Source organism: Elephantulus edwardii, unplaced genomic scaffold (assembly GCF_000299155.1).
Source record: "Elephantulus edwardii isolate Elephantulus edwardi_28Jun2011 unplaced genomic scaffold, EleEdw1.0 scaffold00044, whole genome shotgun sequence".
Lineage (NCBI taxonomy): Eukaryota > Metazoa > Chordata > Mammalia > Macroscelidea > Macroscelididae > Elephantulus > Elephantulus edwardii.
This window is the reverse complement of record NW_006399794.1, coordinates 16,706,533-16,731,043: the sequence shown is the minus strand read 5'-3', so window position 1 is coordinate 16,731,043 and position 24,511 is coordinate 16,706,533. Positions and strand designations below refer to the sequence as shown.

The window sequence follows — 24,511 nt, the reverse complement described above, 5'->3', positions numbered from 1 at the left end:
CCAAAATCTCTGTAGATGTTCATTGAAATGAAAAATAAACACCCTAAATAAAAAAAAAACCCACAAAAAAAAAATCAACTGTCTGGACCAACAAATTGTTCTATGGGGAAAAAAGATGAAGTAGCTGCTCCCATAAAGATTTAAAGTATTGAAAGTACTATGGGGCAGTTCTTCTTTGTCCTGTAGGGTTGCTATGAGTCCTATCCAACTTGATAGAAATGGGTTTGATATTAATATTTTCACTGATCCTGGTAGACTCAGATCAAGTCGTTTCCTCTAAGAGGTCTTCCTTACCCCATTCTTACTCCTGTCTGGTCTCTGTCTTGCTTACTAGTTGCCGTGTTTTTACGCTCACTTCTCTAATAGCATGTATCATAATTATTATAAATAACAGCTTTTTTAGTTCTGTGAGATCTTAAATATTGAATACAGACTGAGAGAAAATAGTTGTTGTCTTGCCTGTGAACTTAAGAGCTGGACCCTGTGTTGCTTTTGTATCTCCTATGTTGGGTTCAATGCCTGACACATAGTAATGACTGGAATGAATGCATTTACCAAGTGAACAAATAAGAGGAGCTACTTTTGTTGCATTTATGTGTTTGTATCTTGTGTGTTTATAGAGACCACTGGTTTGAGTATTACATGAGTCTCAAAGCTCAGCATTTCTGTTAGCCTGCTTTTTATGCGTACATGCCCTGCCAGCCTTCCTTTGGTGTAATGGCAAGACATTTCTGCTCCTCTCTTGCAGGTTTTATGACAAGGTGCTTTCTTTGCATGAAGACTCAGCAACCCCTGTGGCTAATCCTCTGCTTGCATTTACTCTCATAAAACGCCTGCAGTCAGACTGGAGGAATGTGGTACATAGTCTGGAGGCCAGTGAGAACATCCAAGGTAATGAGAAGCACTGGAGTGTAAGAGGGAAGATTGTATCTCCTGATGCAGCCAGTGGAATGGAGAGAGAGGCTGATGAAATGTGGCAGAGAGTAATGATGTGGCTAGCATTACTGATTTCCTTAGCTTAGCCAGTAGAAAGAACTAGGTCCCCTTGTTGTATACATATGCTTTTACATTAGAAAATACTTGCAAACCTAGTATTTCATCAGATCTTCACTACAACCTTATGAAGGATAAGATATACTATTTCCTTTTTTATGTGTAAATAAAGTAATGGTCTTCAAGTAATTTCTGTTTCATTAAATTACCTCTATGGTGTGATCTGGAGACATAAATTTCCTTTTTTGTTATTGTTGTTGTACTTTGTATTAACAAGTTTGTTGATTTTGGGGAAATTAAAAGGCAGGGTTATTTCCCCAAAGGCCAACGTTTCCACAGACAGATAAGATGGCACAGCATAAAGTATGTACCATATCATTTACTCCAGATCACTGTTCCTCATACAGAAAATTGTCCTAAACATTCATTCTGTGCCAGGAAATGTGTTTGCCACTGGGAACCCAAAGATAAATAAAATACTGGCTTTGCTCACAAATATCTCAATATGTGATCTTGCTTTGCGTGTATAAATGCTCGCTACCAGTTTTTTGAATGGTAAATGGCTGCTTATTTTGGCCTGTACAGCTCTAAAGGATGGCTATGAGAAAGTGGAGCAAGACCTTCCAGCCTTCGAGGACCTTGAAGGAGCAGCCAGGGCCTTGATGCGATTGCAGGACGTGTACATGCTCAGTGTGAAGGGGCTGGCCCAAGGCGTCTTCCAGAGAGTCACAGGCTCTGCTGTCACTGACCTCTACAGTCCCAGACGGCTTTTCTCCCTCACAGCTGATGACTGTTTCCAAGTTGGCAAGGTAACAAAATTCAGAAAGAGCGAATTGCTTGGTGTGAGTTTCTTACAGATACATTAACTATGCCCCAATGGCCTTTACATATTTCTAATTTTTGCAGTATTGGTGACTCATCTTCCTGTGGGAGATGAACCTTCCTGTCAGTGAAGGCTTGTATGTTGTCAAGACACTTGTTATTATGTGCAGTTGAGTCAATTATGACTCATAGTGACCCTATGAACAATGGTTCTGAACCTTCTAGGTCCTGAGCCAACCTTACCGTCTCTGACACATCTGCTCCCATTGCCACAGTCAAGAGGTCAGTCCATCTCATCCAGGGTCTTTCTCTCCTGCACTGATCCTCTTTACTTCTAAGCATGATATCCTTCTCCAAGAACTGGTCCCTCTTTATGATGTGCTCAAAGTATGTGAGTCAGAGCTTCAAAGTCTGCCTCCAAGGAGCAGCCTGCTTTCACCCTCTCAGGACAAACTTTTTTGTTCTTTTGGCAGTCCATGGTATGTTCAGTACTGTTCTCTAGCACCACAACTCAAAGACATCAATTCTTCTTCTGTCATTCTTATTCATTGTCCAGCTCTCAGATGCAGAGCAAGTGATTGAGAAGACCATGGCCTCTGTCTCTAAGCTGATAGACATCATGATGCTTAGTGGGTTTCAACAGAGCTTCTAGACTAAGACAGATAAGGAAGAAAGACCTGGTGAACTACTTCCAAAAGCCAGTCTAGTATCCTCAACTGATCATGGAAATGGCACAGGACTGGACAGAATTGTGCGTACTAACACTAACCACAAATCCTTATAATTTTCTATTACTTTCTATTTTTAGATGAAGAAACAGATTCTGAGAGAATAAATAACTTGCCTGTTGCTAGCCACTGTTGAGTTGGCACCCAGGCAATTCCATGTGCAATTGAATGTGATCACTGTAGTCTGTAGGGTTTTCACTCCCTCCTTTCACTCACTCACTGCTGTTGAGTCAGAACCGACTCGTAGCTGATGCCTCTCTGGGTTTCCAAGGCTGTAAATCGCATGGGAGGAGACAGCCTCTCTTTCTCCTGGTAGATTTCAACTTGAACGAAAGAGATTCCAGTTCCCAATGCAACTTCTTATAGACTATGTTGCCAAAGCTCCCTGAAGGGTTTCCAGTGACTGATTTTCAGAAGTACATCACCAAGCCTTTCCTTCTATTCTCTCTTAGGCTGGGAAGCCCTGCTGAAACTCATTAAGCATCCTTTGCAACACACAAGCTTCCAGTACAGACTTCAAGCTGTGCTTGAAGAACACTGGTTAGGAATTGAACAGGGAATCTTCACCTGCCTCTGAAAGCTTACTGTAGGGTCATCTCTAAGTTGGTTTGGACTCAGTGACACACAACAGTACAATATTCCATGTGGAAAGTGATAATTCTACCATTGAATCAACACTGCATCTAGTAACTTGCATAAGGTTTTTTAACTTTAAGTAGCAAAGGAATTATTTCTTAAACCCAGACCTCTAATTTTCACATTCTTCCCATATTAGCTAAGGTGACCATATACATAGAAAACTCCTGAGAGCAAAATAGGTATTAATAATGATACTAGAACAACAGACATATGTTGGGACTACTTGGGCACACTGGGCATTCATTGTGCCCCCTAACTGTTAAAAACGGTGGAGGAAATGAATGAGGTGGTGATTTGAAAGTAAGATTATGGAAATTCTCAGACTTCTGAGGTTTCCTGGAATCCTCTGCAGTATTTCCTCCGCATTGAGAAATACTAAATTAAAGCCATCTCAGAAACCCAAAGCCATTCACATTAGCATTACCTGAGGAAATATACTTCAGGAACCTTCCACATGAAGTATTGAACTAATCTTTGATCAAAAGATAATGCCCACACTCGAGGTCATGTTATGATGGAATCTTTGCCAGCCTTTACCTCAAGAAGTAATGGAGTAAGCCTTGCTGATTTTGAAAATATATGTTGCAAGAAAATGAATTTTTCTGGACTCTACAGTTTTCATTGGCAGCATCATGATGGATAATGAAGAGATTGAGATTGTTAACAACTTTACTTTGCTTGGCTCTACAATCAACACTCTTGGTGCCAGCAGCCAGGAAATTAAAAGACAAATTGCACTGGGAAAGTCTGCTGTCAGAGACTGCTCCAAAACACTGAAGAGCAACAATGTCTGAGGATTAAGGTGCGCCTGATCCAGGCCATGGTCTTTGCAATTACTTGCTAAGCATCAGAGAGCTGGACAATCACTAGGGATTATGCCTTTGAGCTGTGGTGTTGGAGAATAGTATTGAATATACCATGGACTACTAGGAGAACAAACAAGTTCATCCCAGAGATGGTGAAACCAGGCTGCTGTATTCTAAAGCTTCATTTAACATACTTTGGGCATGTTGCAAAAAGAGACCAGTCCTTGAAGAGCAACATCGTGCTTGGGAGGGTGGAGGGACAGCACAAGAGAGGAAGACTCAGTGACTGGGGTAATGGAAGTAGGTATATCAGAGACAATAGATTGGCACAGCATAGAGCAGGGTTTAGGGCTGTTGTACATAGGGTCACTATGAGTTGTAGGCGACTGAACAGCACTTAACAACAACAAGAGTTTTCATACAAAGATCTGAGAGCTCCATGAGACCAGCTTTAGGGATTGGTTTTCAAATCACACAGGGTGGATTTTCTTAAGCCTTTCTGTTTATTTTTTCTTTTCTGAGATTCTGAGCAGACTGAGAGCTCACTCATCAACTTCATGGCTAATTTGCATTTATACTAGTAAACATAGTTCCATGTATCCTTCATTAGTGTAGCCTTTCTTAAACAAAAGCCTTATGTTGAAAAGGGAGGAAATCACTTCCTGAAAGTCTCACTGGCAATTTTTAGTTCATTTATTGATTGATTTTTGAAAGAGAAGATTTCAAGAAAAATACCTAATATAATATGTTTTTGTAATGTACCATCAAGTCAGAACTGACTCATAGCTGACCCTCCATTGGGTTTTCAGAGGTAGTACAGCATACAGGAGGAGATGCTCATCTTTTCCCCACAGAGCAACTGGTAGATTTGAACCTCCTGCCTTTGGCTTGGCAGTACAACTCCTTACCACAAAAGCCACAATAGCTTCCTAACAAAGCAAGCAATTATGCCAACAATTAAGATTAAATATGTATTCAAGTTTGATTGTATTTCAGATTTTTCCCAAAGGTGTTATGTAGAACTAAAGTCCTACTCCTATTCCTTCTTGTTACTGCCCCTTCCCTCTCTCCTCCGTCCTCCCCTAGGTAACTGTCATCCTGAAGCTGGTGTGCATCAGTCCTGTGCATGCTTTTTCCACATGTGAGTATTTCTCTATACATGCATATTTAGAAATACTTTCCAAACTTTATGTACATGTAGAAATATGGCATAAATAAAATAATATTGTAAATCCTCTTTTGCAACTTGCTTTATTAGCCTAATAATACATTTTTAGATTTATTTGGCTTCATTAATTTTTTATATAAAATTTTTCTTTTATACTGATTTACTTACAAAGTTTATATACATTATTTTTCCTTGATTCATTAATTTTTATTATTCTTTTGTACTCCATTGGATGGATGTACAACACTTTTATTATAAATTGTCATCTGTCAGTTTGCTCTACTGAGGTAATCTGAGTTTGCTATGATGCTAAACCCTGTGCCATGGGGGTGTCAAATGTCTTAACGGTTGCCTATGGTGGACAGCGTCTTGTAGAACTCCTAGTTTAAGACAGGTTCGGAAGCAGGCATCCATTTCCTAAACCACATGCCTCTAGAAACTCTATAAACGTGGAGAAATGATGATAGTTATAGAAAGGCTTTTGGTCTTTTGTTCATAGGGTTGCTATGAGTCGTGTTCAACTCAACAGCAATCTACAACAACATATTATAGGTAATGTTAATATTACAAAGTATTTCAGTTAGCATTCTTTAAATGTCTCCTGTGCATACATGAAAAAGTTAGTTTGGAGGAAATGTGCGTCTTCAGCTTTATTGTTTTTTACTCAGTTACTTTTTAAAGTGATTGTAGCTTTTTAGATTTCTGTCAGTTTTATATGAGTATTTTTGGCTTATTTCTGTACACACATATTTACACTGGGTACATAAATATTAGTTTTTGTCAACTGGATAGACATAAACTTATATACCATTTTAATTTCCATTTTTCTAATTTCTTGGTTGAACATTTTTTCCCATATTGTTATCTATAATCTGAAATTCTTTCTCTTTGATTGCTTGTTTATAGCAACTATTGAGTTGCTTGTCTTTCTTACTGATTTGTGAAAATGTTTTATGTATTTTGAATACAATCCTAGTCAACTATATCAATCTTTTTAATTATTATAATTTTTTAAAAAGATACTGTGAACAAAATTAACATAGCCATTCACAATCCATATAATGTACACCATTGTTCATAGCAGCATTATTCACAATCTCAAGAACATAGGAACAGCCCAGATGTCTAACTACAACTGAATGGACTGCGAAATTATAGTATATTCACACGATGGAATACTATGCAGCACACAGGAACAATGGTTTTGAAAATCACTACCTAACTTGGGAGGGACTGGAGAGCATCATGCTAAGTGAACTAACGCAGTCCCATAAGGATGAATACAGTATAAGACCATTATTGCAGAAATAGAAAGATAACTAGTAAAACGTGTGTGAGGATCCAAGGGGGGGAGGGTAGGAGCAAAGTGGTGAGGATGGCAGGGGGTGGGTAATCCTAGGGTCATACAATTTGATGGGTGGAGTGAGAGGTGGGTAAAGGAAATGAGAAAGAAGATCCAATGTGAAAAACAATGTATATGAACTTTTTAAGTAAACCAGTATAAAATAAAAATTTTATTTAAAAAAATATGGTAATATGATAAAAGTATATATGACACATTTGCAATTTCAACATTCATTACATGTATGATTTAATCATGTTGATTACATCAGTCACTTTGTGCAGGTATCACCTATATTCAGTGGCAAATTTTCCATCCTCCTTTGCTCTGCCTCTCCCCAGCTCTCACAGCTCATAGCCAGTATAGTAAACTTTGGTCTCTATACATTCACTTTTCATCGTGTCTTTTGTGTTACAAGTTTCTTGGTTTTGAAGTAGCCAAATTGATCAGTCTTTTACTTGGGGAATGAAGGTTTTTTCTTTTTCTTTTTTACCTTACTTAAGAATTTTCTTTTAACTCAGATGTCATAAAAGTCCTTGTCTTCATGATTCAACATGGCTGCTAGAATGCCAATCATATTTCAGGCAGAATGTTCCAAGTATAATAAAGGCAAAACATAAAGAAAGAGTAACCTAGTCCTTTTTATGGAGATTCCTAGAGGCCCTGCACATTTCTCATTCCATCTTTCATTAAGGACTAGTTGGAGAGCCATTTCTAGATGCAAGTGAAGGTGTTCCATCAGTAGTAACTCATGTTTTCCATCACCATTAACCTCATTTTTAACTCTCCTTCCAGACCCTGGTAACCACTAATAAACCCTGTTGTCTCTGCATTTATATGTTCTTTTTATATAAGTGATGCCATATAGTAATTACCCTTTTTTGACTGGTTTCTTTCAAGAAACATAGTATCATCACTTTCCATCTATGTCAAGACTTCATTTCTCCTACTGAGTAGTGTGCGTGTGCGTGTGCATGTGCATGTGCGTGTGTATGTGTGTGACATCACATTTTGTTCATCCACTTATCTGTTGATGGTTTGGGTTTTTTGTTTGTTTGTTTTTTAAAAATTTTAATGAGCATTTACAGAGATTTGGGATTTCCATTCATTCATTGCTGCACTTCTCTCCCCGCCCAGCCTTCCCCACCCCCCAGTTTGCTCCTCTCTTTCAAAAGTAAAAGAAGCACTCCTTCCCTGGTACACAATCCCCCCACACCCCTCCTGCCGCCCCAAGAACATTCCACTATGCAAACTTAATTGTGAACTCTTGTAATAACCATAATACCCTATCATACATCGCTTTTAAATTATTCACTCCCTCATCTGTTTCAGTGCAGTATACACAATTTATCCAGTTTTTCTCAGTCTTACCCCAACCCTGATATCAGTCCCATTTTACAACAGTGGCACCATGCAATATTTGTCCTTTTGCGAATATTTCACTCAGTATAATGTCCTCTATGGTCACCCATTTTGAATAATATTGCATGAGTTCCTTGTTTTTCAATGCAGCCTAGTATTCCATTGTGTGAATATACCACAGCTTCTCTATCCATTCGCTTGCGGATGGGCCATTTGGTTTGTTTTTGTCTTTCGGCTATAGTGAATAGTGCTGAAGTAAACATTAGTGTACAAGTCTCTTATTTAGTGTCCTCTTTCAAATCTTTTGAGTACATAGGAATGGATTTATTGGAGCTTTGGTGGCTTAGTGGAAAGGAATTGTGCTGCCAATCCAAAGGTATATGTTTCAAATCCACTAGCTGCTCTGTAGAAAAAAAGAGGCGATTTCCTCCCCAGTGATTTACTACCTCTGCAAACCCACTGGAGGGTCAGCTATGAGTTGATTCCAAGTCAATGGTATTCAACAACAACAACAACATTTAAAATATTTTAGGGAAAGAATTAAAAAAATATTTTAGGAACTGCTATCCTGTTTCCACAGCAATTGTACCATTTTTTATTCTCACCAGATGATTATTATTTTGCTGTTGTGTCAGAACTGACTCATAGCTGATCTTCTAGTGGGTTTTCAGAGGTTGTAAATCTAACAGGAGATTGCCATTCTCCTACAGAGCAGCTGGTGGGTTCAAGCTATGCGCCTTTCGGTTGACAGCACAACTCCTTACCACTAGGCCACCAGAACTCCCTGGAGCAATGAACCAGGGTCCCAATTTCTCCACATCCTCATTAACATGTTACTTTTTATTTATCATCTTAAATATCCTCAAAGTTGGTGGGAGTGTAAGATGGTGCAACCACTGTGGAAAGCGGTGTGGCACTTGGTCAAAAAGTAGCAAATAGAGATACCATTTGACCCAGCAGTTCCACTACTGGGAATATACCCTAAAGAGACCATAACCGACATCCAAGCAGCTATATGTGCAGCCATATTTATTGCAGCTTTGTTCACAATAGCAAGGACTTGGAAGCAACCGAAGTGCCCATCAACAAATGAATGGATAGAGAAGCTGTGGTATATTCACACAATGGAATACTACGCTGGATTGAAAAACAAGGAACTCATGCAATGTTATTCAAAATGGGTGACCCTAGAGGACATTATGCGGAGTGAAAGATCTCAGCCACAAAAGGACAAATACTGTATGGTGCCACTGTTGTAGAATGAGGCTGATATGAGGGTGGAGTTAAGACTGAGAAAAACTGGACAAATTATGTATACTGCATTGAAGCCGATGAGGGAGAGAACAGTTTAAATATATTTTAGGGCATTATGATTATCATAAAAGTTTGGAATGAGGGTTGCAGAGTGGAGTATACTCGGGATGGGGTTTGGGAGGTGCGGGGGGATTGTGTGCCAATGAAGGAATTTTTCTTTTGATTTTCAAGGAGAAGAGTGAACTGGGGGTGGGGTGGGTGGGGAGAAAAGTGCAACAATGAATGAATGGAAATCCAAAATCTTTGTAAATGTTCATAGATATTAAAACAAACAAACAAAAAATTTAAAACTCATTGTCACATTGGTAAGAACTCATAGCTGACTCTCCGTTGGGTTTCTGAGGCTGTAAATCACATGGAGGGAGATTGCTCATCTTTCCCCCTCAGACCTGCTGACGGGCCTTTGGGTTAGCAGCTCAATTACCGAGGGACTGTGCCAGCAGAGCTTCCTTTAGCGAGGCTGGTGGTGGTGTGCCGTGCCATCAATTTGGAATTGACCCATAGGTGACCTTCCAGAAGGTTTTCAGAGGCAGCAAATTGCATGGGAAGAGACTATCCATATTTCTCCTATGAAGCAGTTGGTGAATTCAAACCATATCTTTAGGATTGCAGTGCAGCTTCTTACCACTAGGCCACCAGAGCTCCTTTTAGCTATCTTGTTGTTGTATGCCACTGAGTCACAACAGCTAGGTTAGCTATCTTTCTTCTTGTTGTTAGGTGCTATCAAGTTGAGTGCAAGTCATAGTGACCCTCTGAACAAAAGATCTGAACTCTTTCCTATCCTGTGCCATCCTTACCATCTCTGACACACTTGAGCCCATTACTGCAGTCACTGTGTCAATCCACCTGGCTGAGGGTCTTCTTCTCCTTTACTGTCACTCCACCATTCCAAGAATGATGTCCTTCTCCAAGGAATACCTCTCCTTTCAACGTGTCCAAAATATGACAAGAAACTTTACCATCCTTGCTTCCAATGAGCACTCTGGCTGCTATGTTACGTGCTCTGTTGCTGTTATGTGCCATCGAGTTGCCTGTTACTCATACAGACCTTGTGTACAACAGCTCTGAAGCCTGCCCTGTCCTGAGCCAATCTCACTGACACAGACATGCCTACCCATAGATACTGTATCAATCCATCTCATCTGGAGTCTTCCTCTCCTGCACAGTCCCTCCACACTTCCAGGCATTATGTTGTTCTCCAAGGAAAGGTCCCTGCAGGCCATGTGCCCAAAGTATTTGAGAGGGAGCTTTAAAATCCTAGCCTCTAAAGAGGAACTTGGGATCACTCTCTGCAAGGCAGACCTGTTTGTTTCCTTGGAAGTCCATGGTATGTTCAAGACTCTTCTCCAGCACCACAACTCAAAGGCATTGATCCTTCTTCCACCATCCTTGGTCATTGTCCAGCTGTCTGATGCATAGAAAGTGATTGCGAAAACTATACCCTGGATCAGATTCACCTTAGTCTGTAGACTCTAGACATACTTGTGGGAGTAAAATAGTATCACATTGTGGTTTTAATTAGCATCCTTCTGATGACTAAAGATATTGAGCATCTTTTCATGTGTCTGATGGCCATTTCAATGTCCTCTTTGGTCCATTCATTAAGTTTTGGTGGTGAGATAGAATATCTTTCTTTTAATTAACACTCTATTACTCTGCTCTTATTTAGGGTAAAACTTCTTAAGAGTTTTTATTTCAATGGCTCTATTTTTCATTTCTAGAAATTTTATATGATTCTATTTCAAATATACTTGCTTTAAAAAAATAATGTTTTCATTTCCTTTGGATTTTAAAAATTTTTTATTAGGGAAAAGTCCAAACATATAAAAAGTAAACAGAAGAATATATTAAATGGTAACCATCACCCGGTTTGTGCAATTACCAGAATTTTCCCTTTCATGTTCCATCTTCACCTCACCTCCCACTGCCAATTCAGTATTTATTCCTTTTCTTTATTTTCTTGGAGGTAAAAATTATAAGCACTAAAATTGACAGACCTTAACTGTATATTTTTTATAAAATAGAAACTCATGTTACTATACTTCTATTATGATATAGAACATCTTCCTAGAAATTCTCCCATTCTCTTCTGAGTCATTTTCCCCATGCAGTGGTTACATTTTATTTTTAACCTTGTATTTGTGTATGGAGTGCTCTGACTTATAGCTGAACTTCTGGTGGGTTTTTCAGAGGCTGTTAATTGCATGGGAGGATATTATCTAACCTTTTCTAACAGAGCAGCTGGTGGATTCTGTGTCTTTGGGATTGCAGCGCAGCTTCTTGCCACTAGGCCACCAGACCTCTCCAACTAATGCAACCTTGCATTAGTTTTTCCTATTCTAGAACTTCATATAAGGACAGTACCATGTACTTTTTTTATTCCATTTCTTTTACTCCTATTTGTAAGATATATATATATATATACACACACACACACACACACACACACACATATAATATTCCTTTATATGACTGTATAAAGTATGGTTGTCTCAAGCTATAATCCTCAGTTTTCTCACATGTATGCAAAAACTAGAAAATTAAAAAGAATACAGAAGGAGGATTGGTGTATTTGAATTGTAGTATTATCAAAGAATATTGACTTTGACATAAGCCTAGAATAAGAGCTGCATAGTAAAATAGACGGGGATGAGTGGGAGTTGGGGAGACTGTGTAACAATGAAAGGTTTGGTTTTTTTTTCCAAAGAGAAAAGCGAACTGGGGGGGAGGGGTCAGGGAGGAGAATGTACAACAATGAATGAATAGAAATTCAAGTTCTCTATAAACTTTCATTAAAACATTAATTAAAAAAAGAAGATAGACTTTATCATGGACTTTCAGAAGAACAAGCAAATCAGTCTTAGAAGAAATAGAATCAGAATATGGCATAGAAGTAAAGGCAGTGAGACTTTTATTTGCTTACTTTTTCTAGAATAGTATATCATGTTTGGTAGAGAGTAAACACTGAAAATGTGCAATGAGATGGATTGACGTAATAGTTAGAAAAAAGGCATCAAGCATATAAAAAATAATGGAGATGGTGCATGACCAGGCAATGTTTCATACTGTTACTCATAAGGTCGCTCTAAGTGATGACTCCACAGCAAATAACAATGATGATAGTGTTCTCTTATTAATGGATACTTGGTTGTCTCCAGTTTGAGACTGTGGTAATAATAGCATTGCTATTAACAACCTTATGTAAGTATTTTTGTGAACATTTGTTTTCATTTCTCTTAGATAAATACCTGGGTATGGGATTTCTGCTTCAAAAAAAAGAAATAGATGCTTAATTTATAGGAAACTGGAAAATGGTTTTCTGAATTGATTTTATCTCACAGGACCTTCTATAGGCTCAGGGAACATCAGGGTCAGTTGGCATAGCATAGTCCACAAAGACTGTGCTCTTTGTCTTCCTTTGGTGAATAGTGTCTGTGGTCTTCAAACCTTGTGAGCCGTCATCTAAGGTGGGATTATTGGTCTTTCCCTGAACAAGAAGGAATGGGGAAGCAAAGGTGCATAGAAACAACTAGTCCTCAAGATTAATGGGCCAAACAAATTTCAACCTCCCTGACCCTGAGACCAGAAGAATTAGATGGTGCCCAGCTGTCACTGCTGATCATTCTAAAAGGGATCACTGTAGAAGGTCCTGAGTAGAGGAGAAGTAAAGGGTGGGACAAAACTCTAAAAACAGGAAAATGGACAAGATTGCTCATCTAATGAGACCATGGCCTTTAGTCCCCCTTCATACCTGGAACAAAACTGACCTGTATGGCTGAACTTTTAGGCAAATACTAGATAGGCCAAACAATGTAAGGTGCAGGCACAAAAGAAACACTAACCCTTTAGAATAACCATCTACATAAGACAAAATGTCATAAAGCTCAGAAGGTTGAACAGAAGAATTAATGGAAATGAGAATCACAGGGAGGAAATGGGAAGAGTATGGTTACATTGTAGATATTGTCATTAATGTCATAAGACAAGATGTATAAGAATGGTTGAGTAGAAAACCAGTTTTCTTTGTAAACTTTCACTCAAATCATAATAAAAAGAAAATAAACTTGTTTGTTAAAACAAAAAAAATTGATTATATCATTTTACATTCCTAGAACAAGATGTGATAATTCTAGTTGTCTCACATCTTGCCAATATTTGGATTTATTAATCTTTCCTAATGATTATTTTTAAATCAGGAAAGGTGTTGGTCAGGGTTGTATCTTTCTTCTTACCTGTTCAAACTACATGCTGAGCAAAATATTTGAAAAGTCAGACTAAATGAAGAAGAATGTGACATTAGGATTGTAGGAAGAGTCACCAACAACCTGTGTTATGCTGATGTCACAACCTTGCTTGCAGAAAGTGAGGGAGACTTTGAAGCATTACTGAAGAAGATCAAAGAATATAATCTTTAATATTTAAGTTTCAACATTAAGAAAAATAAAAAATCCTTATCAGTGGACCAGTAGGCAACATCATGATAAAAGGAAAAGATTGAAGTTGTCAATGATTTCATTTTACTGGGACCCACAATCAGCACCCATGGTAGTAGCAAAATCCAGGAAATCACAAGACATAATGCATTGGGAAAATCTGAAGTCAGGTATATCTCCAAGTGTCGAAGAGAAAGGATGTCAGCTTAAAGATTAAGGTGAACCTGATTAAAGTCACAATTTTCTCAATTGCTTCTTTTGTGTCAAGGATGATCAAAGAAGAATCAATGCCTTTGAACTATAGAGTTGGTGAAGAATATTGATTATCCCATGGTCTGCCAAAAGAACAAATAAATATGTCTTGGAGAATGTAGAACCAGCATGCTCTTTAGAGGCAAGAATGTCAAAACTTCATGTCAAATCCTTTGGTCATGTTGTCAGGAGGGGTTAGTCTTTGGAAAAAGACATCATACTAAGGAAGATGGAGTGTCAAGGAAAGGGAGGACAGCCCTCAATGAGATGGATTGGCACACTGAGTGTAACAATGAATGTGTGTGAACATGTTGGAAATCATGAGGATGGTGTCAGATAAGACAAGGTTCTGGTCTGGAAGGGTTGCTGGGAGTCATATTGATGTCACATAACAACAGTTATTGTATAATACATGATTAATGATTTGAGGGTTTTTTCCACCTTCCTTTGGAGATGGTTTTTCTTTTTCTAAAACTTTTATTAATTTTTAATGAAAGTTTACAGAGACTTAGGGTTTCCATCCATTCATTGTTGCACTTTTCTCCCTGCCCACTCCCTCCCCCCCAATTCACTCTTCTTGAAAAGTAAAATTCTTTCATTGCTATGCAGTCCCTCCCCCCAAGTCCACTCCACTATGCAGCCTTCACTCTGGATTTCTGTAATGACAAGAATACCCATCCATATATCCCTTTTAAACAGTACTCTCCCTCATCTGTTTCAATGCAATATACATCATTCCTCCCCTTCTTTTCTGTTTACCCTCAACTCTGATGTCAGTCCCATTTTACAACAATGTCCCTATGCAGTATTTCTCCTTTTGTGACTGAGATATTTCACTCAGCATAATGTCCTCCAAAGTCACCTATTTTGTATAATATTCCCTGAGTTCCTTGTTTTCCAATGCTGCATAGTATTCCATTGTGTGACTATACCAGAGATTCTCTATCCATTCATTTGTTAATGGGCACTTGGGTTGTTTCCAGCACTTTGCTATTGCAAACAAAGCCACAATAAACATGGGTGTGCATATATCTGCTTGGGTGGCGGTTATGGTTTCTTTAGGGTACATTCCCAGTAGTGGAATTGCTGGGTCAAATGGTATCTCTATTTGCAATTTATTGAGACAGCACTATACAGCCTTCCATAGTGGTTGCACCATTTTACACTGCCACCAACAGTGAATAAAGGTCCCGGTTTCTCCACAACCTCGCCAGCATTTGATGTTTGCTGTTTTGTTAAGTTTTACCATTCTTACTGGGGTGAGATGATATCTCATAGTTGTTTTAATTTGCATCTCTCTTGGAGCTGGGGATTTTGAATATTTCTTCATGTGCTTGTTAGCCATCTGAATGTCTTCTTCAGTGAAGTGTGTGTTCATATCCTGTGCCAGTTTTTCAATTGGGTTATTTAGTTTTATCTTATTGTGGTGCTTGAGAATTTTATAAATTCTAGATACAAGTCCCTTTTCAGATATGTCACTACCAAATATTTTTTCTCCATTAAAAAAAATATGGCTTTCCTTTTTACTCTGTTGGAGAAGTTTTTGGATGTGCTTAGGGATTTAATTCTTAGAAGGTCCCATTCATCTATTTTATCCTCTCCTGGTTGTAAATTTTCCAGGATGCTTGGAAGACTGTTTATGTTGTGGATTAGGACTTCTAGAGTTCTTCCAAGCTTTTCTTTAAATGAAGTTTACAGTCCTAGGTCCATAATGCACTTTGAACTGGTTTTTGTGTATGGAGTGAGATGTGGATCTTGCTTGAGTTTTCTGCAGATAGTTTTCAAATTTTGTCAGCACCATTTGTTAAAAAAGCTTACCTGATTTCAGGAGATGGTTTTTCTGATGTTTGTTTTGCCATTTAAAAAATAAGAAATGAAACCAGTATAAAATAAAAATTTTAGTTAAAAAAACAACCCAAGCAAACAAAACCAAGAAATGTTTTCTTTTATATGTTTAATTCTGTGATCTATCTTGAGTCAGTTTTGTGTATGTGGCAGGGGAAAAGTTGAAGTTCCTCCCCCCATTGAGACATCCAACTCTTTCACTATTGTTGTTGTTGTTGATTGCTGTTGAGTCAAAGTTGACTTACAGCAATCCTATGAACAAAAGGCCTGAGGCTTTCTGTAACTATCACCGTTTCTCAAAATTCATAGTTTCCAGAGGCATGTTGTTTAGGAAGTGAATGCCACTCCTGCTTCCAAACCTGTCTTACACTGGGAGCTTCACCATGGATAACCATTATATGTTGAAAATATTTTCCTATTTCCATTATATTCCTTTGTCTTCTTTTTAAAAAGTGAATTGACTATATAAAACCATAGTTTTGGGGGAGCTCTGGTGGCCTAGTGGCAAGGAGCTGCAACTACAATCCCAGAGGCACACGGTTCGAATCCACCAGATGCTCTGCTGGGAAAAGGAGGGACAGTCTCCTCCTGTACCAGTCAGATCTGATTTGATGGTACACACACACAAAACTTAAAAAAACAAAACAAAACATAGTTTTGTATTCCTCTACTTTAAAAATCATCAATTAATTTATCTCCTCTTATGATAGTATCATTTTTCTTTAACAAATAGTAATTTACTCTCTTACAGTTAAGGGGCTAGAAGCTCTCATTTAGACTGTCAGCTGTAAGATAAGACCTGTTCTCTCCCTGTGAATTATGGAAGAAAGTCCTTTCTTTATTCCTTTAACATTTGTAGGCCAGACATTTTTGGAGGCCATTATGAGTAACACTGTCTTGACTAATGTGGATTTGTAGCAAGTCTTGCAGTTTCAAGAATTATTAACATTAGCTGAAATTTGTTCTGTGTGTGTTCCCAAGCTGCTCCATCATGGATTATTTAAAGTAGATTGGTCTATTTTTTTTAAGTTCTCGCTGTTGAGTGCCTTCAAGTTGGAAGAACTGATTCATAGCTGACCCTCCAGTGGGGTTTCAGAGATCGTAAATCTCATGGGAGGAGATTTCCCATCTTCTTTCTCCTGTGGATTGTTGGTGGATTCTATTCATGTGCCTTTGGGACTGCAGTGCAGCTACTTACCACTAGGCACAATTACTTGTGCTTCTAGTTTTCTTTCCCCCTGATTCTAATTCTATAAATTCTCTGAAATACAAATTATCTTGCAACTTCACTACACCCAGTATAATGTCATGCATTTTACTGGAACTGCCTGCCATTGGGTTGGCAGCACTTCTAATGAGCCAGCAGAGCTCCCTATCGCCATGCATATTATGTTGTTGTGTACCATAGAATAGGAACTGACCCATACCTGACCCTCCAGTGGGATTTCACAGACAGTTAATCACATGGGAGGAGATGGCCCATCCTTCTCCCGCATGCATATTGTAGGTCCTTAATAAATAATAACTGAACCAAATTAAAATGCATTTGAGATTAAAACTTGCCTTCTTACTCTTTGAGTTGCCATTTGCTACCCTCCGTCAGTGGGCTGAGACTTTAGTGATGACCGTCTTCATTATTCCCCACAGGTGGCCTATGACATGGGGGATTATTACCATGCCATTCCTTGGCTAGAGGAGGCTGTTAATCTCTTCCGAGGGTCTTATGGAGAGTGGAACACAGAGGATGAGGCGAGTCTCGAAGATGCCTTGGATCATTTGGCTTTTGCCTATTTCCAGGTAGGAGAGTAAATGAGGCTCAGTGCTGTCATCACAATAAGTGTAATGTATTCTGCTTTTAAATTCTCTAAGCATTTCTATCTTCCCAACAGAACAAAATGTGAGTGAAGCAGGCAGGTATTTTATTCTTTCCATATCATGTGTAAGAGAACGGAGTTTCCAGGGGATTTTTAACTTACTGTAAAGCTTATAGAGCTGGGATTAGAACCCACATCTGTCTGACTTCAGTCCGGTGCTTTTTGCAATTGCATTTACTACTTTAAAACCCTTCTTTCCCAGAAAGACATCAGTTTCTTACTTGTAGCAGCATCAACACATATTATTGATTTCATAGTAAATGTAGGTTACTTGGCACACTCTCAACAGTGTACAGTTCTTCACAGATACTGTGCCATGGTGTTGCCAGTGCCCAAGGAAGAAAGGTGATAGTATCCTCTCTCCTGTTTAGGTGACACCCACTACCTAAACAACATGTCTCTGGAAACTCTATGAACTTTGATAATTGTTAGTAGTTATAGAAAGGCTTCAGGCCTTTTGTTCATAGGGTCACTATGAGTTGTGCCCAACTCGAAGGCAATCAACAACAGCAACAACAATGGGAAAAGACATCTTTCTGGGAATGATGATGGGTCAGAGAAGGAGAAAGAGCTTCAAAAAGATGAACTGACAAAGTGACTATAACTATGGGGTCAAGCAGATCAAAGATTATGAGGATGGCTCAGTATAGGGCAAGATCTCTTGTTCAGAGTGTGCCAGCCTTGGTATTTCCTGGAGGTGTGCCTGTTTTTCCTTTTCCTTGGTAATCTGCTGCCTGATGGAAGCTTATTTCCCTAAATACGGGCAGCTCTCTTTTTGTATAGATAATCCTATTCCCACCTAAATTATTCAGTTTTTCAAAAACGGGCTGGAAAAACTGTCGTGGATCCAACTTCTAGAATAATAAATCATGTCCTGTGTCTCCATTTCTTCTCATTTTCCTCTTTCCTGAGTAAGAAAAGAAGAATATAGGTGGTCTAAACTCATGTACTGCTGTTAACAGAATTATTTTCAGTGCAATCAACACCCATCCCGATTACCCCAGTCACTGAATCAATCCACCTCATAGAGGGTCTTCCTCTCCTGTGCTGTCCCTCCACCCTACCAAGCATGATCTCAATCTCTTCACCATCCATCCTGATGCTGCCAATTGGACATAGCTAAGGGAAAAAGTTTTCTGTCAATTAAAAATGAAGATAAAGGGAGCTCTGGTGGCCTACTGGCAAGAAGCTGCACTGCAATCCCGAAGGTGCATGGTTCATATGTATCAGATTCTTCGCTGGAGGAGGAAAGGCAATTTACCAGTTGGATATGATTTGATGGTACACACACACACACACACACACACACAACCACAAAGAATTAAAAAACCAAACACAGCTAAAAAAAAGAAAATAAAATAAAAATGAAGATAAAGAACTAAAGCTTAAATTATGAGGAAAACTTAGAAGTTGTCCAGAAGACACAGGTTCATCTCTGCTACAGATCAGAAATAGGACTTTGAAATAGAAACTAAACTTCTGTGGTCTACTACTCATTAAAATTAACTAAAGTTTTAATTTAATGATCACTAAAGTTCTCTTCATCTCTTAGTTTCTAAATATTTGGACCCATTTTGATGAAAAGAAAGTCATGAAATTATTGCATAGAACAAGGATGTGGAAGACAGGAGTGTTAACAAGGCCAGAAGGAAGCAGAAGTTTCCAGCAACATATTGGGAAATGGTCAAGTGTGTAGGGCAAATGGGAATCAAAAGGGTATTTTCATGTTCTGAAATCATATTTGGGTCTGATCCTAAATTTTCTAGCCTTATCTTTAGTTATGCCTACTTGCTCACAAATTACTTTTTCTTCTCTCCTGCGCTTCCTTTGCTGTTACAACCACGCCCTCCCTTAATCATAAATATTCAAACTGTGGAAAGAACACAGAAGAAATGATGCTCTGTGTTTTGCTTTGATTGTGGCAACCTGTGGACTTTTTTCTTTTTTTTCCTTCTTAATTGGATGTTTTTAATTGCTACAATTAAATTGATAATGAAAAGTAAAAAAAAAAGGAATTAAAAAATGTGAGACACACACAATCTTGGATTTTAAAAAAGGAACTCAAAATTTCTAGTCTACTATTCATTTCTGTTAGTCTTACTATCACCTTGTGGTAAGAAGAGTTTATGCATTCTTTTATTATTATGAATTCATGTAACAATTTGGTCAGAAAGGATATCGTCAGTGCTGTTAACTATTTTCTTTCCTTTTTTTTCTAGGCAGGAAATGTGTCCTATGCCCTCAGCCTGTCCCGAGAGTTTCTTCTTTATAGTACGTGACGATAAAGATAAAACCAAAGTTTGATTTATGGCAAAATCTGTGTCTGGTTTCCCCACAAGTGAAATGTCAGTGTCTAATTTTAATCTTCTAATACCATGATGCAAAACACAAAAATACCAACAGTCCCTTTCGTCCTCCACTACTTAACCAGTTATAAACTTGTGTTCTTTTCATGGGGGATATTCAGAGACATTTATTTTAAAGACCTGGGTTTGGGAAGTCAACTTGGGGATGAATGAAATAAATGAGAGCTGTGTATACAAGGAGGAGAATGACTCAGCAGGAGTACTCACTTGACAGAAAGGTATCAGTTTCTCCCTTTGAACCAGCGCTCTGTATGCTATGCAAGCTTCCTGCCTAGCCAGCCACACATCTCAGCTTCAACCCTCTGGGGAGAGTGCCTTTCTACTACACAACAAATTAAACAGGAAGGAGGTTCTTTATTTAAAAAAAAATGTTTATTGATATTTTAATGAAAGTTTATAAAGATCTTGGGTTTCCAATCATTCATTGTTATACATTTTCCTCCATGCCCCTGACCCAGATCACTTTTTTTGGGGAAAATTTCTTTCATTGTTCTATACTTCCTCCCAATCCCCCACCGCCCCAGACCACTTTACCAAGCTCTTATTCTGGACTCTTGTCATGCAGTAATACCTAATCATATATTCCTTTTATACACTCCTCTCCCTTATCTGTTTCAATGCCATGTACATTATTTATCTTCTCTTTTCTTAGTTTTCTCCCAACCCCCATGTCAGTCCTATTTTATAACAGTGGCATTTTGTATAATATTTCATGAGTTTATTTTTCAGTGCTGCATAATAGTCCATTGTGTGAATATATGGGCACTTGGGTTGTTTCCAGCTCTTTGCTATTGTGAACAAAGCAGCAATAAACATGGGTTGCATATATGTGCTTGGGTAGCCATTATGGTTTCTTTAGTGTATATTCCCCATAGTGGAATTGCTGGGTCATATGGTATTTCTATTTCCAACTTTTTGAGAAAGTGCCATACTGACTTCCATAATGGTTGCACCATTTTACACTCCCACCAACAGTGAATAAGTGTTCCAGTTTCTACACTAGCCTCACCAGCATTTGTTGTTTGCTATTCTGACTGGGGTGAGATGATATCTCATAATTGTTTTGATTTGTATCTCTCACCAAACTAGGGATTCTGAACATTTCTTTATGTGTTTGTTCGCCATCTGAATGTCTTCTTTGGTGAAGTGTATGTTCATATCCTGTACCCATTTTTCAATTGGGTTGTTTACCTTTATCCTGTTGTGGTGTTTGGGTATTCTATAAATTCTATATATAAGTCCCTTATAAGACATGTCATTACCAAATATTTTTTCCCAGTCTTTGGCTTCCCTTTTTGCCTGTTGGAGAAGTTTTTGGATGTGCATAGGGATTTGATTCTTAGAAGGCCTCATTAAAAAAAAAAGGCCTCATTCATCAATTTTATCCTCTCCTGATTTTAAGTTTTCCAGGATGATTGGAAGACTGTTCATGTTGTGGATTAGTGCTTCTACAGTTCCTACAAGCTTTTCTCTAATGACGTTTATAGTCCTTGATTTTAGTCCTTGGTCCTTAATCCACTTTGAGTTGGGTTTTGTGTTTGGTGTGAGGTGTGGGTCTTATTTGAGTTTTCTGCAGATGGTTTAATTTTGACACCACCATTTGTTAAAAAGGCTATCGTTTCCCCACTTGACTGATTTCATCTCCTTGTTAAAAATGAGTTGACCATAGGTACATGGGCTAATTTCTGGGTTCTCAATTCTATTCCATTGATTTATGTGCCTGTCATTGTACCAGTACCATGCTGTCTTGACCACCACAGCAGTGTAGCAGGATTTGAAATTAGGGGGTAAGATGCCTCTTACGTTGTTTCTCTTTTTAAGGAGTGCTCTGCTTATCAGGGATCTCTTACCATTCCAAATAAAATTGGAGATTGCCTTTTCCATCTCATTGAAGAATGCAATTGGTATTTGTATTGGGATTGCCTTGAACATGTAGATTGCCTTTCGTAGGATTGTCACTTTCTCAATATTGAGTCTTCCTATCCATGAGCAAGGTATATTCTTCCATTTCTCCAGGTCTCTTTTTGTTTCTTGTAGTAATGTTTTGTTATTTTCTTTGAATAGATCTTTTGTGGTTCTAGTTAGATTTACTCCCAAGTATTTAATCTTTGATTAGCTATTGTGATGGGTATTGTTTTTCTTAGCTCCAGCTCTATAGTCTCTTTGTCACCGTAGAGAGATCCAATTGATTTTTTGTATGTTGATATTGTATCCTGTCACTTTGCTGAATTGGTAAAATATGTCAAATAGTTTTCTTGCTGAGTCTTTAGGGTTTTCTAAGTATACTATCATATCATTTGCATATAGAGATAATTTTACCTCCTCTTTACCAATTTTGATACCTCTTTTTTTCCTTCTCTTGTATTATTGCTACTGCCAAGACTTCTAATACAATATTGAATAGGAGAGGTGATAGTGGACATCCTTGCCTAGTTCCTGTTCTCCTTGGGAATGCCTTTAACCTCTCTGCATTGAGAACATTGGCTCTCAAATTTGTGTATATACTTTTTACTATATTGAGGAAATTCCCTTCTATTCTTATTTTGTTGAGTGTTTTAACCAGGAAAGGGTGTTGATTTTTGTCAAAGGTCTTTTTTGCATCAATTGATAGGATCATGTAGTTCTTGCTCTTGCTTTGTTAATGTGATGAATTACAGTCATTATTTTTCTTATGTTGAATCATCCTTGCATAACTGTTATGAACCCCATTTGGTCATGGTGATTTTTTTTATATATATATCAATGGATTCTATTGGCCAGTATTTTATTCAGGATTTTTGCATCTATGTTAATGAGAGATATTAGCCTATATTTTTCTATTTTGGTCGTGTCTTTTTACTTGGTTTTGGTATCAAGGATAAGTTTGTTTCATAGAATGAGCCTGGGAGAAATCCATCTTTTTCTGTTTTCTGAAATAGTTTATGTAGAATTGGTGACAGTTCTCTGAATGTTTGATAAAATTCACTTGTAAAACCATCTGGTCTAGAGTTGTTGTGTTTTTTTTGGTGGTTGTTGTTGATTGCCTTAGAGTCAAGCATGACTCATAGCAACCCTATGAACAAAAGTCCTGAAGCCCCTCTACAACTATCAACATTTATCAAAGTTCATAGAGTTTCCAGAGGCAAGTTGTTTAGGAAGTGGATGTCACTCCTGCTTCCATACCTGTCATAGAATGTTATTGGTTGAGTTGCCTGTGATTCATAGCAACCCTATGTACAGTAGCTCTGAGCCCTTCCCTGTCCTGGACCAGTCTCACTAATTCTAACACACCAACCTCCATCGCCCCAGTTACTGTATCAGTCCATCTCATCTCATTTTACTCACTAGGCCACTGGAGTTTCTTTATCTTTGTTTATAAAAATCAATCCAAGTAACCTCTGAATTTTGGAATGCTGGAACAACCCTTATCTAGTCCCTCTCTTTTTCACTTTCTCCAAATAAACAACTGGTCATGATAAGTTGTATTACATCTACTTCTAACATTAATTAATCCAATCTTTAATTCAAATTCTCATCATGACTGTATTATTGTAAGAGCCTTCCAGAAAGTATCAATACAATAAAAAAAAAACCTTTAAAAAAATCTCTCTATAAAACATACTGAACAGCATAGACGAGACTGTTGGGGGCAGAAAGATTTAGTAAACAAAGTGAAATACCTAGAACAAAAATCATGAGAATGCTGATCTGATGTGAACAATATAGCCAATGTCACAGATCTTAATGTCTAGAAATTGTGGAATAGAAACAGGTTTTGGATGGCTATTTTCACAAAAAACCCAAAATTTTAAAGAGAATTTATTTTGGGAAAATGAAATTATGACTCTCCTGATTAAAGACCTTTTGTTGTCTAAAATAAAAATTATAATCTACTTCATTTAGCATATAAAATCCTTCCCAATCCAGCTCAGGCTTACTTCCTGCCTCTTCTGACTCCATATTCCCCAGTTCCATAGACCTCACCGTTTCATGGCTAAGAGCATCTGTGTACACTGTGGCTTCTGTCTAGAATGCCGTTCTCCTTTGATCCTCCATTTTACTTTGAAGTCTTTTTTTTTAAATCTTATTATAAATTTTAATGAAAGTTTACAGAGACTTTGGATTTCCATTCATTCATTACCTTTTCAACTTCTTCTTTAGGAAGGAGGTTCTTCTTAGCTAGATCTCTACTGTGTTTGGAAATTTTTGTTTAATACATTGATGGTAGATGGTTCCCCAGGTTTTCTTTTAACAAAGTATTCAGATACAAAATCACTATTGTTACTTTTAAATATTTATGAAATATTTCATGTTGTTGTTGTCAGTTATGTGCCATTGCGTGTGAATCAACTCTCAGCTCACTCTCCAGTGAATTTTCAGAGGCTATAAATCCCATAGAAAGAGAGTGTTCATCTTTTTTCTTGTGTAGCAGCTGCTGGATTTGAACCAGCTTCCTTTCAGTTCACAGTGCATCTCCTGTACCATTAGGCCACCAGAGCTCCCCTATGTTTCATGCAGCCCTTTATAGTTGTACTCATAACATTTTTATTGTGGTAAAAAGTTAAAAATTTTATATTTGCCATTTAAA

The 24,511-nt window shown here is 38.0% G+C and overlaps 1 protein-coding gene across 1 annotated transcript in view; it reads left to right on the top strand.

Annotated features, from left to right (window-relative positions):
• Positions 1–24,511, top strand: part of P4HA3 (prolyl 4-hydroxylase, alpha polypeptide III) — a 56,338-nt gene that overhangs the window by 10,184 nt on the left and 21,643 nt on the right. The window contains exons 2-5 of the mRNA XM_006885576.1: positions 749–891; positions 1,579–1,802; positions 17,352–17,501; positions 19,798–19,849. Coding sequence (XP_006885638.1) covers positions 749–891; positions 1,579–1,802; positions 17,352–17,501; positions 19,798–19,849 — 569 coding nt within the window. The remainder of the gene's footprint in view (positions 1–748; positions 892–1,578; positions 1,803–17,351; positions 17,502–19,797; positions 19,850–24,511) is intronic.